Source organism: Teleopsis dalmanni, chromosome 1 (genome assembly GCF_002237135.1).
Source record: "Teleopsis dalmanni isolate 2A chromosome 1, ASM223713v2, whole genome shotgun sequence".
Lineage (NCBI taxonomy): Eukaryota > Metazoa > Arthropoda > Insecta > Diptera > Diopsidae > Teleopsis > Teleopsis dalmanni.
Genome location: NC_051846.1, coordinates 122,243,879 through 122,263,667, shown reverse-complemented (window position 1 = coordinate 122,263,667; position 19,789 = coordinate 122,243,879). Strand labels below are relative to the sequence as shown.

Sequence of the window (19,789 nt, the reverse complement as noted above, 5' to 3'; positions counted from 1 at the left end):
CATCATTTGTGAGCGTCAATTGTCTGCTAATTTTGCCAGTTCTCCCAGTGCCACGTTGTCTTTAGCTAACGCTGTCAACTCCGTTAGCAACTGTGTTGGTCGTCTATCACCAAGTTCAACCTCCGACAGCAACCGTTGAATCTTTCGCTGCTCGCTCTCACTGTAGCCTTCTATGATGCGAACCTTTAAATTGGCGTACTTTCCAGTTTCAGAGGAATGAAGCACTGTATCACTCACATCGGCCACGATACTTGACTCAATCGCTGCCACTATCATGTTGAACTGTGTGACGTCACTCGAGATGGTACCTACTGCGAATTGCGCCTCAATCTGAGCAAACCAAATCTCCGGTCGCTCGCACCAAAACGGCGGCACCTTCACTGACACACGGTTTACGCAACTTCCCCTATCAGAAGCCATCACTGCACCTTCGTCTGCAACTGACATCACGGCTCAATAATTTGATCACGTCGGGGTCACCAATTTAGCAATGGACTTCTCACCTTGCTAATGAATAGAAACAGTTATAAATAACAATGTTAATAAGATTTTATTCAACTTTTTTCAAGAGAAAAATCTGAAACGTTTTCCTTAATTCAATTCAAAAACTCAAACACATTTGAAATTGAATTTTACTTTTCAATTTCACTGAATGCACAACCAACTGGGTCGCCACAGTCATATATCTAAGAGTATTTAAGATTATTCTAAGGGTTTTTGATTGCAAACGTTGGATAATCTCTATTTTTAAAGATGAAACCGTTTCACAGTGTTCAATGCCATAAGTCCAGGTTTGTATAAGTATGGCTTTATAGATAAGAAGTTTATTTTCGATTGAGAGATTTGAGCTTTTGTTCAGTATCAAGTAGAGCTCTCGCAGTGTGATGCCAAGTGGTTTTCTTTTTGTAAAAACGATGCTTCCAAGTTTGTTTTGTGCCAAAGTGCAACATTTCGTTTGGATAGATTGGGGGATTAAAACATGGTTAAGGCGTAACGGTGAACATATATTCTCGTTGTAGAACTCATTTGTGAAGATTTTTTCTCAAGTTTTTAAGCCTTTGAGAAATGTCATTTAACGCGCGCTGTAGTTAACTGGTGATTTTCATCTGAAGCAATTACCACAGTATCATCGACAAAAGTTCCAATGTCAGTTCCAATGGTGGTTGACAAGTCACTCGTGAAGAGCAAGTATAATATAAGTCCCAAAACACTGCCTTGTGACACTACAGCCTGAATTGGCTGCTATGTTTAAATTTCTTCTTCCTGTTTTAAACAATAGTCAATAGGTATTGATACAATCAAGACTACTCAGCTGTCTTTCCCGGTTTTTTCAGTTACCATGCTAATTTGAGCAACCTTGAAGTGAGGAAAAATAAAGCCTTTTTTAATTTTGTAATAAAGCCTAATAAAGCCTTTGCATTAAGAATGTTCCGCAGTAGAAATATTGCTTGATCCAGTAACTCCTTCAATATTTTTTACGTAAATAAGTCATAGCCGGGTGCTTTATTCATTTTTAGTTTTTTAATTTAGACTTTTATGTCGAAAATCGAGAATTTTCGTATCGGAAAGTCCAGTTGTTGCGTCTGTGTTATACCTCTCTAATCTCTTCAGTTACTCTATTTAGATCTTTTTAATGTTTAGAATAAAAACTGTAGACTTTGCATCTCTCTGTGTCTGTTCGTTTGTTTCTGGTGGGTTGTACGTTGATGTCTTTTTTTGATTGCTCGCTAAAGTGAGTAGTTGGTGGAAGTAGTTGCATGAAGTCGTTGAAGATTTCTTCATATTTCCAAATCTCTGGTTGCTAGCAGATGATCTTAATATTTCTTGAGTCGTGCTACATAATGGTGTAGCGAGTTTTTTATTGTTTGGAGGCGTGGATCTTTAGGCTGATTGTTGGATACTCCTTATATGTTGATGTTCGGTTGCAAACACAATATTATAGTCTGTTTTAAGAGCCATTTTTATTTCAAGTAATGACTTAAGAGTATACCTAAAGGCATTCTTAAAGGCATTAAACCTATCGTTTTGTTTCACTTCTTCAGTAACATAGAGTCTAACAAGTCTGATTTTTTTGGCGATGTGCTGTATTATGGGTCGCGGACAACACGTCTTTCACTGCTTACTGTTAAAGCGTCCAGGTGTTGGAGACGTTAGGTTTCTGTTAAAAGCCACCTACAGTTCCCGACACTATTGTATAGACACACGTGACTGTTAAAGCTACATGTGTTATACGCCGTGCAACCTAGATTCAGTCACTGTTCAAGCCCTGAGTCTTACTCATCTTATAACCCTTCAATTCAGTCGTTCAGTACTATTTGCCACCGCTACCTAATTTAATTTGTTATTACTTAAATCACTCAAAGCTGCCGTTGTCTATACGCAAGGTTCCTCGAAATTATTCGCCTCCGCTTGCAATTACAATTATGTTTAAATTTCGATTTTTCACTCACACATAAATTATTAAATTTTATTTAGATTTCATCTGTATTTTTGTATAACACAAAAAAAAAATATTAAACTTTCTTTTCCATTTTTATATGGTAAAATTTTTAAGTTTTATATATGTACAATAATTAATAAAGAGGTTTTTTCGAACAGTAGTGAAATACAACAACAAAAATTTATTTTTTATATTATTTTTTAATTAATTGAATTTTTGGCTGACCATACAGCTGTTTCGAGTATTTCCAAATACCCATCATCAGTGGTCTTGGAAATAATTCTTGTATTTAATTATTCTTAAATAATTATTTTTTTTTTTTTGAGACTGCAAGTACCAGGAATCGAACTCGGGTCCTGCCAAATGTGAAGCTCAGAATCAGCGCACCTTAACCAATTGATCCAAAGCCGTTCTTGACTTTTTTTTTTTTTGTTCGCATATTTTTCTGGAGTTTTTGTTACTATTACTATGAAAGTTTTTATTAACAATTTTACTTGCTGTGTTTATATTAGAACGAAATCATAAACCAGCTGTAGAATAATTGAATTAATTAATTAATTATAATTTTATTTTCAATTCTTAAACTTCAATACTATTCTGTTCGTAGAGGCATTATTTGTTGTATGATTTATTCTTTCTCATGTATAGAACCTAATCTAATCTTTTGTTTCTAAACAAAATTCATTCGTAAAGATTAATATTAAAAATTAAAGTTTCATAAGAACTTATTAAACTTAATAACCCAAATAGTCACATTAATAAGTTATTGAACTCTTATTCACATTTCATTTGTATTTATGAATTTATGAATTTTTGCGTTTTTTTGCGAATTTGTCGCGTTCGTGGTGCGCTCCGTGTTTTTCGAAGTGAAACCTGGGAAAAGACTTGTCATTAAATGCGAAAGTATCAAAAAATATAATATATATCAGAATTAGTTAAAGAACTTGCCGAAAGTGCCGAAATATCGCGCCCGTAGTGTTATTTTATTAATTGATTAGATTTTTTTTTATAATATTCCGAACGGAAAATCAAAAACATAAAACAAAAAATAACATTCATCTGATATTTGTTTATTTGATATTTTATTACACATACACAATCAGCTGATATAGACAGCATAGTGTTGCAAAACTACTAAACTAGTGGCTTTACATCGTGTAAAAAAATAATATTGTGTAATTCAATTTGTCAGCTTTAATAGAGTAGTTGTAAGTTATTTTCTTTTTATATATATATCAACTAACAAAAATTACGCAAAGAACTGAATCTAATATGAATCCGCAGCAACCTCCACTTTATGGTGGAGGAAAAGTATCAAAATTTAAAGAGAAAGCCGTTAGTAGTGCAATAGCTACATACATAGAAAAAATAAACAATATGGAGCAGCTATGTCTTCAACTTAGAAATGAGATAGAAATTCTTAAAAAAGAAAATGAGTTGCTTAAAGGTTCTCCATTACTTGTTACCCAAAAGTCTGAGAATGTGCACAATCAAATTGTATATGAAACTGATGAAGAAAAACTTGCGAAAGGAACGGAGTGGATCTTCAAGAAAAGGCCCGCCAAGAAGAGAAAACCTGATCGCTCTCCTGACTCCATATCTCCTTCCAAGGACAAAAATATGGCATCAGTTTACACAATTAAGAATGCCTCAGCAGACCAAAAATCATCACGTCCACCTCCAATTATGGTTTCAGAAGGAATGAACTACTCAGATCTCCTTCTCATTGCTAAAAACAACTGTAAAGAAGAATTTTCTATCAAACTTTTAAATAGTTCTTTGTACAAAATCAGTACATCTGAGGTTAATGACTACAGATCAATAACAAAAGCACTATCTACGCAAAAAATTGTTTGGTATTCTTATGAAAATAAACAACTGCGTCCGATAAAAGTAATAGCTAAACACCTTCCAAAGTCATGTGACCCGTCTGAGATTGTAACTGATCTGCAAGAGAAAGGATTGAACATTCTAAATGCGGTAAATAAGTAAAAGCCCTTCTCAAAAGAGCCACTCGACATGTTTATGCTCACATTTGATGCGTCTGAAGATATTAAAAAAATACACGAAATCAAAACTATATTGAATTGTGTTAAAATAGAAACAATAAAGCGGTCGAGACAAATACCACAATGTAAAACATGTCAAGAATATGGTCACACTCAAAACTATTGTGGCAAAATAGCCCAATGTGTTAAATGTATCGACAACCATAAGACAATAGAATGCAAAAAGCCTGATCAGCAACAACCTACATGCTGCAACTGCGGAGAAGAACATCCGACCAATTACAGAGGTTGTGTAGTGGCTAAGGAGCTCCAAAAACAAAGAAAAAAAATAATTCAAGAGAAGAATGGAAACCTCCAGCGAAATAAAGTGACCAAAAATTTGATAAACAAAAACTTAAAACCTACAAACAAAAACAATCCAACGTTCGCTGAAATAGTGCGATCCAACGCCCAGCCTGATGAAAATCATAAAATTCTTAACCAAATATTAGAAAAATTAACTCTACAAGAAAGCTACTATAAAATGTTAGATAAGAGGCTTACTAAGTTAGAACAAAAAAAGATAACTTAATTAATAATGTCAAGTTTACTAAAAATAATGCTTTGGAACTCTAATGGTTTACTCAAACATTTTAGAGACCTTGAACTTGTTTTAGCAGCCAGAGAAATAGATGTTTGCCTTATTACTGAAACGCATTTCACACATCATTCATACCTAAAATTTTAAAACTACGAGTTTCATCACGTAGTACATCCCAGTAATTGTGCTCGAGGAGGAAGTGGAATCTTAATTCGGAAATCTTTTAAGTATTTCGTATCCAAAATAATCTCCAAAGAAGAGTTTCAGGCGATAACCATTACGCTTGATCTGCAATGTAAATTACAAATTACTTGTGTCTACAGCCCGCCAAGGCACAAAATTAAAACAGAGCAGTACAAACAGCTTATTAAAATGCACAAACACCGTTTCATCATGTGCGGTGACTTCAATGCAAAGCATACGCACTGGGGTTCTCGTCTAATCACAACCAAGGGGAGAGAACTTCTAAAAGCGATACAACAAACTGGCTGTGAATGCATGTCATCCAGAAACCCTACGTATTGGCCAACTGATACTGAAAAAATACCAGACCTCCTTGATTTCTTCATCATAAAGCAAGTCTCGACATACAATCTTAAAATCGAAGACGGAACCGAACTTAACTCTGACCACTCCCCAGTATACCTTACTACATATGGCTCTCCTATTGTTAACAACGTGACGACTAAAATTGTCAATAAGTCAACTGACTGGAATTACTTTAGAACATTCCTTTCTAATAATATTTCGGCTTCGACTGAAATTTACGGTGAAGGCGATGTGGAGTTCGAAATTATAGACCTTACAAGAAAACTTCAACAAGCCGCGTGGTTAAGCACTCCTATATGGAAGAAATCAAACTGTCCGCATAGATAATAGATAGATTACTCCTTGTGGAAATGCACTCGAAATATAAAACGTCCAGCCTCTCATAACGCACCAATAAAGACCTTCACTAGTCAATGGGCCAATAGTGATAAAGAAAAAGCTGAACTTTTTTCTGAACATTTAACAAAAGTATTCTCTATTTCTGGTAGTGAGAATAGTGTTGAAACTTGTAATCTGGGTACTAATAGCATAAACAATTTGCCGCCAACTAGCGAGCTTGAAGTAATGATGATAATAATGAACGAACTTAAGCTAAAAAAAAACACCAGGATATGATCTCATAACTGCAGAACTTCTTAGAGAAATCCTAGCTAACTACATAGTTAAAGTTACTAACATCTTCAATGCTGTTCTACGATTGAAATATCTCCCTTCGTTGTGGAAGGTCTCAGAAATTCCTATAGGCTCCTATAGGCCAATAGCTCTCCTACCTGTGCTTTCAAAAATATTTGAAAAATTATGCTCAAACGGATGTTGCCTTTACTTGAACAACAGCAGACCATACCTGTGCATCAATTTGGATTCAGGTGTAATCACTCGACCATTGATCAAGTCCACAGAATCACAAACGTAATCGAAACTGCCCTTGAGGAAAAGAAAGTATGTTCAGCAGTATTCTTAGACGTATCCCACGCTTTCGACAAAGTTTGGCATACAGGTCTACTAACAAAAATAAGAGACATTTTTCCGTTGGAGTATTTCGATATGGTTTCTTCTTATTTGACCAATCGTTACTTCCGTGTTAAGCATGGAAACGATTACAGTGAACTCCAAAAAATCAACGCTGGAGTACCCCAAGGCAGTGTACTTGGTCCTTTGTTATATTTAATATACACACATGATTTGCCAACGAGCTCAGCGACGTTTACAGCAACGTTCGCTGACGATACAGCTGTTCTAGCGATTGGAGATGATGAACTAACAGCAGCCAGGCGTCTGCAGTCTTCTGTCAATGACATTATCGATTGGGCTGAAAAGTGGAAAATAAAACTTAACCACTATAAATCAGTTCACGTCAACTTTACAAACCAAAATATCAGATTTATGCCCCTCTACATTGATGGAATACAAATTCCACATTCTAATACGGCTAAGTACCTCGGTATGACATTGGATGCAAAGCTGAGATGGAATGAACATGTAAAAAAAAAGAGAGATGAACTGAATATAAAATACAGATCAATTGGAAATAAGTCGAAACTGTCACTTCATAACAAGCTTTTAATTTACAAACAAATATTGAAACCAATTTGGACATATGGAACTCTGATCTGCATCGTGATCTAGGGATAAATACGGTGGTGGAAGAAATACAGCGAAATACAAGAATGCACCTGCAGCGACTGTACTCTCATCTGAATGATGAATCTAACGAACTGGCGTCAATAGAGCCAACATGTCGCATTAAGAGTCTAAAACCTTGTGATCTTTGGTCGCAACCTGTCCGAAATGCGTGATAAATGAACTTGCGTGATTTCTGATTAAATTCTTAATAATTGTTGATTAAAATTGTTTGTTAGCTTATTATATTGTTAGCTAGTTACTCTTATAAAATTTTATTTAATCAAATAAAATAAATTTATATAAACAAAAAAAAAAAAATTTGTATTTAGAACAAAGAATATTTAAAGTTTCTTTTAAATTTTCATATAAAGGTTATTCGGCATTTACACTGGCCAAAAATGGCTTATTTTGGTCAAAAATCGAAATTGAGTAGCGAATGGCTCATTCTTGCAAAATGAAAACTCTTACAAAATTTCAAGCGTAACCCAAATATGTTCCAAATGCAAAGGAATACATTGAACATAACATATTAATGTTAAAATTTTCAGTTTTATTTATACATAATAATTACCAAATTTTCTAATTTTCCACGTTTTATTTCTATTGTTTTAAATAAAATATTTAAAGTTTAAATTTATTTACTTAAGTTTATTTATATATAATAATTAATAAATTTTCAAATATTCAACGTTTTATTTTTATTGTTTTAAATAAAATATTTAAAGTTTAAATTTATTTACTTAAGTTTATTTAACATATACATAATAATTAATAAATTTTCAATATTGTTTACGTTTTATTTTTATTGTTTTAAATAAAATATTTCAAGATTTTACAAGTTTTCATATGTTGATTAATATTAAAATTACTTAGTCTTCGCTTTTATTTAACTCAACTTTCACTTAATATGCATCAAGTACCTTCCAGTCTAATGCCTCGAGTCTTGCGTCGAAAGAAAAAAATCACCCGGAGTTCGATGTTTTCCAAAACTATTTCACTGCATTGCGTCGAAGAAAACAAGAGAGCTTCTTCATGGTGCACGCACTTTTGTATCGTCAACGATCAAAGGTGCCATCTGATTATGCATTAAAGTTCAACGACCGTTGATCGAAGCTCATTATCTGATCATTCTGCAATGCACCTAGCGAAAGTGCATCTTTACGGCAAATTTTGTTTCCTACTCATATTATTTTTGCCTAAGCTTTGCTCTAGTTCCACATCAGTTGTACGAAAGCTTTTCTCGTTTTCACATTTCTTCTATTGTTTTGTTTTCATAAAATTTGTTTAAATAAAAAGAAGTAACGGTTTTGTTCCAGAAAAGATAGCATTCAAAACGGTAGTCTACAGTATTTATAAGATTCTTCCATTAACTCATATTAGCGTATAAATTAGCAAATCATATTTTTTAATTTATTTTCCAGAAAATCTCAGGTGTAAAAGTTCTGTTGCTGCGGCAGTGGATTTCGGTGAGTTGGTTAAACTAATGTTTTTAATATTATACCTATAACAACTTTTTTCTAACAGGTTTCTTCAGATTTCATCAACAATTAATTTATTTAAGTGAGTGACTCCTTCTAATATAAGTATGAACTGTGTTAGAAATCTGTATTTATTGTGTTAGGAGTTGTAACGATCAAATATTAAGGGATAAAAGTTTAGTCGTTACAATATACACGAAGAGAAACGTTTTTTCAGGAGAAAAAAAAGGAAACAGAAAGACGTGAGTACGAAGAGCTTGAGAAGCTGGGCGACAGGAATATGGCTAGAAAATTCTATAAAAAAATTACAAGCCTGACAAATGGTTATAATCCCGGAGTAAATTCCTGCGAAGATGAAAACGGTAATCTGGTGATAGATGTCCAAAGCATGCGTAATATTTGGAGGGATCACTTCTTGAAACTACTAAATGGCGGTAGTAGCAATATGACTGAAAGCGAAGATGATCCCGAATTTTCAATCGTTGACGATGAAATAATCGTCCCGCCTCCCGATCATAATGAAGTTAAAACAGCTATAACGCGGCTCGAAAACAACAAAGCTGCAGGCGCCGATGGTTTACCGGCTGAGCTGTTTAAAGCTGGTGGCGAAGAGCTATCAAAATGCATGCTACAGCTAATTCGCAACATTTGGTCGGATGAATGCATGCCCAACGATTGGAATTTAAGTGTGCTTTGCTCAATCCACAAAAAAGGTGATCCTGCAAACTGCGCCAACTACCGCGGGATCAGTCTTTTAAATATCGCATATAAGGTTCTATCAAACGTACTATGTGAAAGATTGAAGCCAATCGTCAACCAACTGATTGCACCTTATCAGTGTGGCTTCAGACCTGGCAAATCCACTCTAGACCAAATATTCACAGTGCGTCAAATCCTGGAGAAGACTCAAGAAAAACAAATCGACACACACCACCTATATGTCGACTTCAAAGCTGCTTTTGACACTACGACTAGAAGCACACTTTATGCCGCTATGTCTGAATTTGGTATCCCAGCAAAACTTATACGGCTATGTAAAATGACGTTGAGCAACACCACTAGCTCCGTTAGAATTGGAAAGAACCTCTCCGAGCCGTTTGATACCAAACGAGGTTTCAGACAGGGTGACTCCTTGTCGTGTGACTACTTTAACATAATGTTGGAAACGATAATACGAGCAGCAGATTTAAACCGTACTGGCACAATATTCTACAAAAGTGTAATGCTGCTTGCGTATGCCGACGATATTGATATCATTGGTCTGAACATCCGCGTCATCAGTGCGGCATTTTCCAACTTAGAAAAACAAGCAAAGCAAATGGGTCTTGTGGTAAATGAGGACAAAACAAAGTACTTTCTGTCAACAAACAAATCTCCTGAGCGTCTTGGGACCTACGTCACTGTTGACAATTATAAGTTAGAAGTTGTGAAAGACTTTGTTTATTTAGGAACCAGCTTAAACACCAAAAATGACGTCAGCCTAGAGATTCAACGAAGAATTACTTTTGCCAACAAATGTTACTTCGGGCTAAGTAAGCAATTGAGAAATAAAGCCCTCTCTCGACAAACAAAAATCACGCTCTACAAATCCCTTATCATGCCTGTCCTGCTGTATGGTGCAGAAGCTTGGACAATTACCAACAGTGATGAGAAGGCGTTAGGAGCATTCGAGAGAAAAATTCTTCGGAAGATCTATGGTCCCTTACGCGTTGGCGACGAGTATCGAATTAGATATAACGATGAGCTGTATGAGCTATACCGCGACATTGACATTGTTAAGCGCGTAAAAATTTAGCGGCTACGCTGGTTTGGTCATGTCGTGCGAATGAAAGAAAATGCTCTAGCTAAAAAGGTGTTTGATTCGGTACCCGCAAGTGGAAAACTCAGTAGAGGACGTCCGCATCTTCGGTGGAAGGACCAGGTGACCAACGATTTGGGGCGTTCTGTACTACCAATTGGCGTCAGAAAGCAACTAATCAGGCTGACTGACGCGACCAAGGACGACCCACTTCTGTAATGGGCAACTAAGAAAGAAAAAGAAGACAATATATACGATACATATACAGAAATGTATCATTTTATTATTGTAACATCTTAGATATTTCTTTATTATGCAAACTGATGTACAATATAATTTTATACATTAACGCGCTACTTCTTATATCTGTAAACCAACTGCCTGATGAACGACTAAGCATAAAGCAATGCACAATAATCAGTGTTGCCTTGTGTACTTTTCGGTCATGTATTTAATAACATAAGTACTCTACAATACCCACTAGCCGTTCATCGAAGGCATTTCACTTTTATTGGATCTTAAGACTAATGCTTAATTATGATTAATTTACTTTTATAACTTCACAATTTTGCTTACATGAACTATGGTTGTAATTTCTAGGTGTTTGATTATATCTTTGAGTTTTTTGCATTTCATTATAAGTTGCAGCTGTTACAATATTGTCAGTTTCATTATATACATTTTTAAATGATTTTAATGATATAACTGCAACTTTCATAACTCGTTGAAATAATTATTTTTATCTGCTACATTTTTGTTAACATTTGCATTACATTTGATCATTTGGTTTACATGTCTTAAATGAAAAAAAGAAAAAGAAACTGTGTTTTATAATTTTACAATATAAGTTTGTTTGCCAATTTTCTTTTTAATTATACCTTTAACCAATGAATCTCTAGCTGGCTTAGAATTAACCATTACTATATTCTCTATACAAAATTTAGTTTTTTTACTGCCTTTGAAATAATTTTTTTGTTTTTCCTGATTATTAAGAACATTTCGTTTAATTTTTTTAATGTTTACATTTTCAGATTGTCTCTTAGGATTAATAAGATCAAGTCTGGTACGAAACTTCTTCTAAACATTAACTGTTCTGTGGCAACGCATGTACTAGCATGCTGTGTATTTCTTTAATCAAGTAAAAATCTAGACAGTGCTGTTTAAAATTCTGAGCAATCAACCTGGTATAAATATTTCTTTAAAACGCTCTTGATCGTCTTGACCATATTTTCGGCCTGTCTGTTTGATGAAGGATTACCCGATGGTGTTGTGATATGTTTTATTCTGTTTATTAAACACGAGTTGCAATTTTTTACGATTTCGTCTAAATCTATATTTTGATTAGGCCACCAACAACACTCTCTCGCCATATTTTTAATTTTATTTTTAATTAACGTTTCATGCAAAAATTTACAAATCTTCTTTTGAAGACTGCTAAGTATAATTATTCTGTAACCCTAAAAAAAACAGCTATATTCTTCATAAATTTCATACTTTCGTGAAAAAAATGGTTGTTCATATTTTCGTGAAAAAAATGGTTTTAAATCGGGATTGCTACAATTTGAAGGCCACTCTTTCTGTACAAATTCTTTTATCTGGTTTAAGACTGTATCGTTTTTCGAATGTTACTATAATTTTATCATAAATTAACTAGAACTGCACTCAACCCGCTTTTAAGATTATCTACTGCTTCCTTATGCAATGTTGTAAATTCAGAGGTGATGTTTTCAACAAATCATATAAGGGTATACATGTACTTGCAATCTCGGGCATAAACTTTCTATAAAAATTATTTATTCCTAAAAAACTTTAAAGCTTTTTAACACTTTTAGGATAGGGCATTTTTTCGATATCGTTGACCTTGTGCGGACAAGAGGCCAGCCCATTTCTGTCAATGATATGACTGATAATCAAGTATTTAAGCCCCGCATCTCTTAATATTGTTAAAACCTTTATCAGCCTCTCTCTGTGTAATTGTTTATTCGACGGAGCTATTAAAATGTCATCTAAAAAGAATACAACTCCTTCTAACCCAAGTAATAGTTTGTCCATTATTTTCTGAAAAATGGCTGGTGCTGAAATTAGTCCATATACCGATCGATTATATTGAAAGAGTCCCTTAGCAGCAGAAATAGTTATAAATTCTTTCGCTGGATTATCTTATTCGATCTGCTGATATACCATTGGCATATGCAACTTTAAAAATTCAACCCCGCTTAGGAATATGTTTCTACAATAAAATTGGGTTTAACTGTGATTTTAAAATCACTACAAATTGTTACTTCACCATTTTCCTTTAACACTGGTACAATTGGTGTTCCCCAATCACTATACGTCACTGGCTTAAGCACACCTATATTAACTAAATGGTTCAATTCCTTTTCAACTTTGGGTAGCCAATGGCACGGGTCTGGGTTTGCAAAATTTTGGTCTAGTCTCATCCTCTAGATTTAGTGTTGCTTTACTTTTTGTGAACTGGCCTAACTCACCGTCAAACAAGCTTTTAAACATTTGGGCAATTTCTTCTTTCTCATCTGTTTTTAAGCTAAAAATTCCCGTGTACTATTATATTGTTGACGTACACTGATTGAGTATTTTATAGTTACTGAATTTATTTAAAACAATGTTCTGTATTTATACAAAATTATCTTAAGACTAATTTGACATCTAGGTTATAATAATATGATTTTAATAGACTTCATTACATTTTGTTATTGTTTGCAAAAAAAGGTTAAAAAAGGTCGGAAGTCCCAACACTAGGGATTATCCTCCTATTGTTTTTACAAATATATTTTATTGTGATAATTAGATACAGATGCTCAAAAATGTTACTATTTACCTAAATTTTTCCTTAGTACATTATTCTAAGAATTTAGGTGATAATGGATTTATAATAATAAACTTTTCCTTAGTACATTATTCTAAGAATTTAGGTGATAATGGATTTATAATAATAAACTATAATAATAAAATACATTAATTCATGTTTATGATTGAACATTCTGCCGGGGGTCATAACGTAATAATTCATGTTCATGATTGAACATTCTGCCAGGGGCCATAATTCATGTCCATGATTGAACATTCTGCCGGGCCATAATAAAATTTTAATGATAATTATTTAATATGATTATGTTGTAGTAGTTGTATCGCCTCCTTCATGTCTGACGCCGTCATCATATATATATGAAGTATTTCTCCTTCCATTTTTCCCAAAGCTTCCAATACTTATGCTTGAGTATTATTTCGAACTGCCACTGAACTGGAACTACATACAATGTAGAGATATTATTTAATGTATGTGGTGACGCACAACATTTCTGTATTATAGATTGTTCCGCCGCCTAACTAGTATAATTAATTACCATACAAAATCCTCCGTAGTGAGTAGTTCCGGGGCCAAAAAACAGATATAAAAAGTCATTTGTGTTGAACAAAATTTTTATATTCATTATTTGTAAATTTGTTTTTGAAGTTATTAAATTATTATTTAATTTAAATTTGCCTTCATGGTTTTTGGTGTCACCTGATATACCTAGAAGTTCATCTTCTGCGGATTCCTTTTCGTTGTAATTTTTGTTTTTAATATTCTCATTGAATATTTCTTCAGGTGCTTCAGCTTCGATTTTAACGCTTTTACTGTGTGTGTCTTCAGGATCTTCAATTTTGAGTTTCATTTTCAAATCATACACTTGTTCTTCCAGCAATAGCTTATCACCTATCAGTTCATCAAATTTTTGTTTTTGCCACGCAAGAACTCGACTTCTTTTTTCATATCAGGAAATCCCCATATGAAGCGATTTGACTTTCTAAATCTTTTATTTTTGAATTAGCAAAATCATTTAAATCTTTCTCATTTTGCAATTTCAAACTATCATATAAACTTGCTTTTTCTTTATATATTTTAAGTTCTTTTCTCATACCAGAATTCCAATTAGTAAATAATTGTAATTCCATTAAGAGCTTGTCTGTATGAAGTCGATATTCTTCTAATTCGTTGGTCATTCGTAGGTTCATTTGACGTGCTTCTGTTTCTATTTCATCTTTTGCTTTTTGAAGCTTTTGTATTGTATCTTCTGAATTATGCTTAAGATCATTCAACTCACGTTGTATTCTTACCAATTCTTGTTCAGCCACTTGTTCACGTTTACGTACCGCCTGTATATATGTTTCTGCATCCTGTATCTTACCTGTGGAAAATTTGTGTTGTTTATCGACTTCTTTCTTCAGAGTAGCTATTACTTCTTCTTGGAGTTTACTTTTGAATTTGCCAAAATCAACTTCTTGTTCTAATTTTGACACCTTCAAATTTATAAGCTCTGCTTTAAGACGTCTAGTCTCCTAAGGACGTGCTGTCGACTGCTCAGCCTCAGTTAGCTTTTTTACTTTTTTTAGCAGTTTCACTTCAGCTTCACGATGCCAATCATCAATATCAACTATCTCTTCAGAACGTACTTGGTGTTCAATGCGCAACATATAATAATAATTTTTCATTATATCTATTTGCCTTTACCAGCTTTTTCTTTCTATTATTAGCTCCTGTTTTTCTTCTAACTGCAGTCCTTGTATAAACATTTCTTTTAGTTTGAGAATTGTTAATATAAATTCAGATATTATCTCGTCCTTTTCTGCTTCCTGTGACGTTTTATTTTCTTGCATCATCTTGCTGTTTTTCTGCTCTATTGCTGCTATGATGCTTTTTGTTATTTTTATTATGTCAATGTTTAACCCTGACAATGCTTTCTGTTGTTTTTATTAGTCAATGTTTAGCCCTGACAATGCTTTTAATTTTCTATAGTCTCTTACCACTGGTTGGGGAAAGCAATAGATTTATTTTTCGAATTTTAGAGTTTGTAAGGCTTTAAAATTGGATTATATAATCAAGTGTCTTTCCACTGATGGGGGATCACTTGAGGATTCCTTATTTTATTTCATTTCTCCTTTGAATATAGCACGTTTGCTAAATCCAGCTCGAAGGACCAAAATGTACTATTATATTATTGACGTACACTGATGACTATTTTGTAGTTACTGATTTTATTTAAAACAACGTTCTGTATTTTTACAAAATTATCTTAAGACTAATTTTACATCAAGATTAAAATAATATGATTATTTTTTTTTTGTGTAAAATATTTACTAAGGCACATACACCTGGGGATTACAAGTTGAAATTAGCACTAGTTGCACATAGAAAAATTTCGATATAAATTTTTGTTCACATGAAGGAATATATTGTATTTAAAATTATTACATTGCGATCGGCTGTAATACGCCCACTGCAAATGAAATAATTTTTAATTAAAACACATAGAATTATATCCATATAAGGATATATTGACACGAAGGAATATATTGAATTTAAATTATTACACTACGATCGGCTGTAATACGCCTACTGTAAGGGAATAATTTATGATAATATACAAAGGAATATATCCACATCAGGATATATTCATGCGAAGGAATATTTTTGAATTTAAACTATTACACTACGATCGGCTGTAGTACGCCTACTGTAAGTGAATAATTTATAATAATATACAAAGGAATATATCCACATCAGGATATATTCATACGAAGGAATACTTTTGAATTTTAATCATTACACTACGATCGGCTGTCATACGAAGACATCATCAGTACCAGATCTCCACCAGGACATCCAAAACAATTATTGTACTCCGGAACAATTAGTAATCATCCTAATAATATAATTTTTTTTTTTTCCTTTAACTATTTCATTATTATATTTATTTTTTGAATTATAAAATTTTATTTATAATAAAGCCTAAATCTTGTAAATAAAATCACGTATTTGAATATTTTGGTTACAATTAAAAATTTATTGTAACGAATCTGGACAGGCTGAGTATACCCCAGCAAATAAGCAACGACGACAAGAAAGTGTCGTTACAGTTTACTGTATTACATTTTTTTATTGTTTGCAAAAAAGGTTAAAAAAGGACGGAAGTCCCAACACTAGGGATTTTCCTCTTATTGTTTTTACGAATATATTTTGGATGCTCAAAAATGTTACTATTTACCTATATTTTTCCTTAGTACATTATTCGGAGAATTGAGTTGATAATGAATTTATAATAATAAACTGTAATAATAAAATATATAAATTCATGTTAATGATTGAACATTCTGCGAGGGTCATAACGTAATAATTCATGTTCACGATTGAACATCCCGCGACTTTAGGTTTAAATGTTGATAGTAAAATTACTGCCTAATTATAAGAAGCGCAATGCTACTTTTCTCTATTGTTTTTGATTTAAAATTTTTTTTCAAATGTGTTTAACGGCATAATACTGTACGTTGACCCTGTATCCAGTTCTAATTTTAACGGCATATTTTGAATGTATATAAGGCTCATTATCTTTGCCATTCAATGCATACAAGACAGCCTCACCAGTCTGCAAAAAATTAAACTGTTTTTGATCTTGTAACTTTTGACTAGAATTACACATTTTTTTCAAATGGTCTATTACATCACATTTTTTGCATTTATAATTTCTATACCTTCACTCCGAAGCCATATGATTTTTGTATCCGCACACTGTACATAGTTTTTGTTGTTGTTGCTGAGACTGTCTTCTTTGCTTTTGTTGTTGAGCCTCTGCTTCTCCCGTGATCTCATAGTCCGCTCTCTTTGGGTACAATAAGTTCAGCAGCAGATGAGACGATTTTTCCGATATTGCTGTTAACAACATCGCTTTTTTCTTTGCCTCAATATCATTAACAATAAAAAATTGTTTAATTTTGGATTTGAAAATGTGCCATTCATTATTTATTTTTTTATTTTCGCCAGTGTAATATCTTAGATATTTCTTTATTATGCAAACTGATTTACAATATAATTTTATAAACGAGCGTTCACTACTTCTTATGTCTGTAAGCCAACTGACTGATGAACGACTAAACAAAAAGCAGTGTATAGTAAACAGTGTTGTCTTGTGCACTTTTCGGTAATGTATTTAATAAGTACTCTACAATTATAATATTAATAAAACTATTATGTACTAATGTAAGCATAAATTCATTAAAATAACTTATCTAGAAACGATATCCTTAAGGCAACGCTCATACTCGGTAGGTAAAACTTCTTCCAAGCCATCAAACCATCAATCGCAAAACAAAACATATTTACAATCAAGCCCACCAACAACATCGAAAATTAACACAACATCAGTGCAACAAAATAAAGCAACATAATAATGTTAACATAGAGCCAAATATCTTGAATATGAATAGTAACATAGCAAATCATCCAAAAACACCCAAAGTCCGGGGCTTGGATAAGTATATACAAATCATAAAAAGAAAATGTAGCCCGAAACAAGAAAATGCTAAGGATGCAAATTCAACAAAAACTCGAAAAATATAAAATATTTTAACAGCGAATCAAATTGCCGTTCTAGCCGAAGATCATAAGAATACCCGACCCGCCCTACTCAGAATCTGCCACATTTGTGCATGAAAAAAATTCAAACGCTCTCATATACTCCCTAACATAAAGAATTGGAAAAGATTCATTTCATATTGTGCATCTTGTAATAATAAATTTTGTTTTCATATACAAAATATATTATTTTTATTTTTATTTTATTTTTGTAAGATTTTTATTTTCGAATTTATTAGTTTCTTCTCATTAGGATTAGCAGGAAGAAATCTGCTCATTATTAGGCATCCAAGAATGCCGAGACAAAAATAAGTTTTGAGACTTTTGGTTAAGCTGTTCGAGCTCAGTTTAAAATCTGAATTTTATTAACAATTTTCCAAACTATTTATACAAAAATGTTTTACAATAATTTACAAATATTTTCCTAATAATTTTAATTGCGGCGGCACTAAAAAGGTTGACCCACGTCAATGCTTAGAAAATATTATGACACATTCAAGTGTGTCATATCGACAAGTGCAGAATAGTAGCACAGAAAAGAAAAGTGTCAAATAGCAATTGCATACTTGCTATGACCAAATATTCTACTTGCATTGCGGTGGTTCTTCCGTGTGCGATCGCATTACATTAGTTAATATAAAATAATTTGTGCATAAGCACTTTCAAAAATACATGACCTAATTTATTATTTATTTTTGTTTACATTTATATTGTTGCGCTATACACAACAATCTTCATAAAGAAAATGTCGATGAAACAAAAATTTCGATCAATGAAGACAACCATTACAGAGCAGTTGTAAATAACCTCGAAAAAAATGGTAAAAAATTTTACACATGCCAACTAAAAACTGCCAAACAATTAACAATGGTTATAACAGGAATAGAATTGGATCTGAACACAGCAAAAATTAAAGAAGTGCTCACAGAAAAGGGGTTTAAAACAAAACCTGTGTACAATATTAAAAACCACGACAAAGTTTCGACACCCCTATATAGAATACAGCTTGAACCAGATGGAAAGAAACTTAAGTCGAAAGAGGCTCCTTAGAAAAATATTAGCAGAAGAACCGCAGTGTACTTATTGCCAGGAATATGGTCATTCGAAGTCCTATTGTACACTCCACAGTGTTTGAGTTGCATGTGGTGACTTTCATCCCACTAAGGTCTGTGCATCAAATAAAAAAGACCCAGCTACAAAAAAATTCAGAAATTGTGGAGGTATCCACACTGCTAATTATAAAAGATGACTCAAACAAAGCCCAAAATGAAAGCTCTACTAAGCCATTCCCAAATATTGCAAACATGATCCAACTGTTTATGGAAAATATAACACAACTTGTGAACACCATGTAAAACATGATGCAGAGAATGATTTAAAATCAAAATATCCTACATTCAATCCTATTCAAATCATGAATGTAATCAAAATTTGCTTCTGGAATGCTAACGGCTTATGCCAACATAAAAATGAACTTGTACTGCTTTTACAATCACATCAAATTGACGTCATGCTTATCTCAGAAACTCATTTTAACGGAAAAGGCTACTTTAATATACCAGGTTACATACTATACGATACGAAACACCCCAGTGGACGAGCAAGAAGCAGATCTGCTCTCCTCATAAAAAATAATATTAAACATTTCCCGACTCACAATCTTGAAGCAAAATATATGCAGGCAACAAACATATGCCTATAAGAATAATAAAAGGTCTGACAGATCGGAAAAAACTCCAGACGTCATTGATTTTGCGGTTACAAAAAATTTAAAAAGAGATCAAATTCCTACCGAGGCTTCGTTAGAACTCTCCTCTGGTCACACCCCGACTTTTTTTCTAATTAAAATTACAACAATAGAAAACCCAAATTTTGAAGAAAAGCTGACAAACCAATTCACA

The 19,789-nt window shown here is 33.2% G+C and overlaps 1 protein-coding gene across 1 annotated transcript; it reads right to left on the bottom strand.

The window, feature by feature from the left end:
- Positions 1 to 15: 15 nt before the first annotated feature.
- LOC119665852 lies at positions 16 to 447 on the bottom strand. Its single transcript, XM_038075106.1, has one exon. The coding sequence runs from the start codon at positions 445 to 447 to the stop codon at positions 16 to 18; it is 432 nt and encodes a 143-aa protein (XP_037931034.1).
- Between the last annotated feature and the right edge of the window lie 19,342 nt (positions 448 to 19,789).

Coding starts and splice junctions, on each gene's coding strand:
- LOC119665852 (XM_038075106.1), bottom strand. CDS start 447: ATGTCAGTTGCAGACGAAGGTGCAGTGATGGCTTCTGATAGGGGAAGT.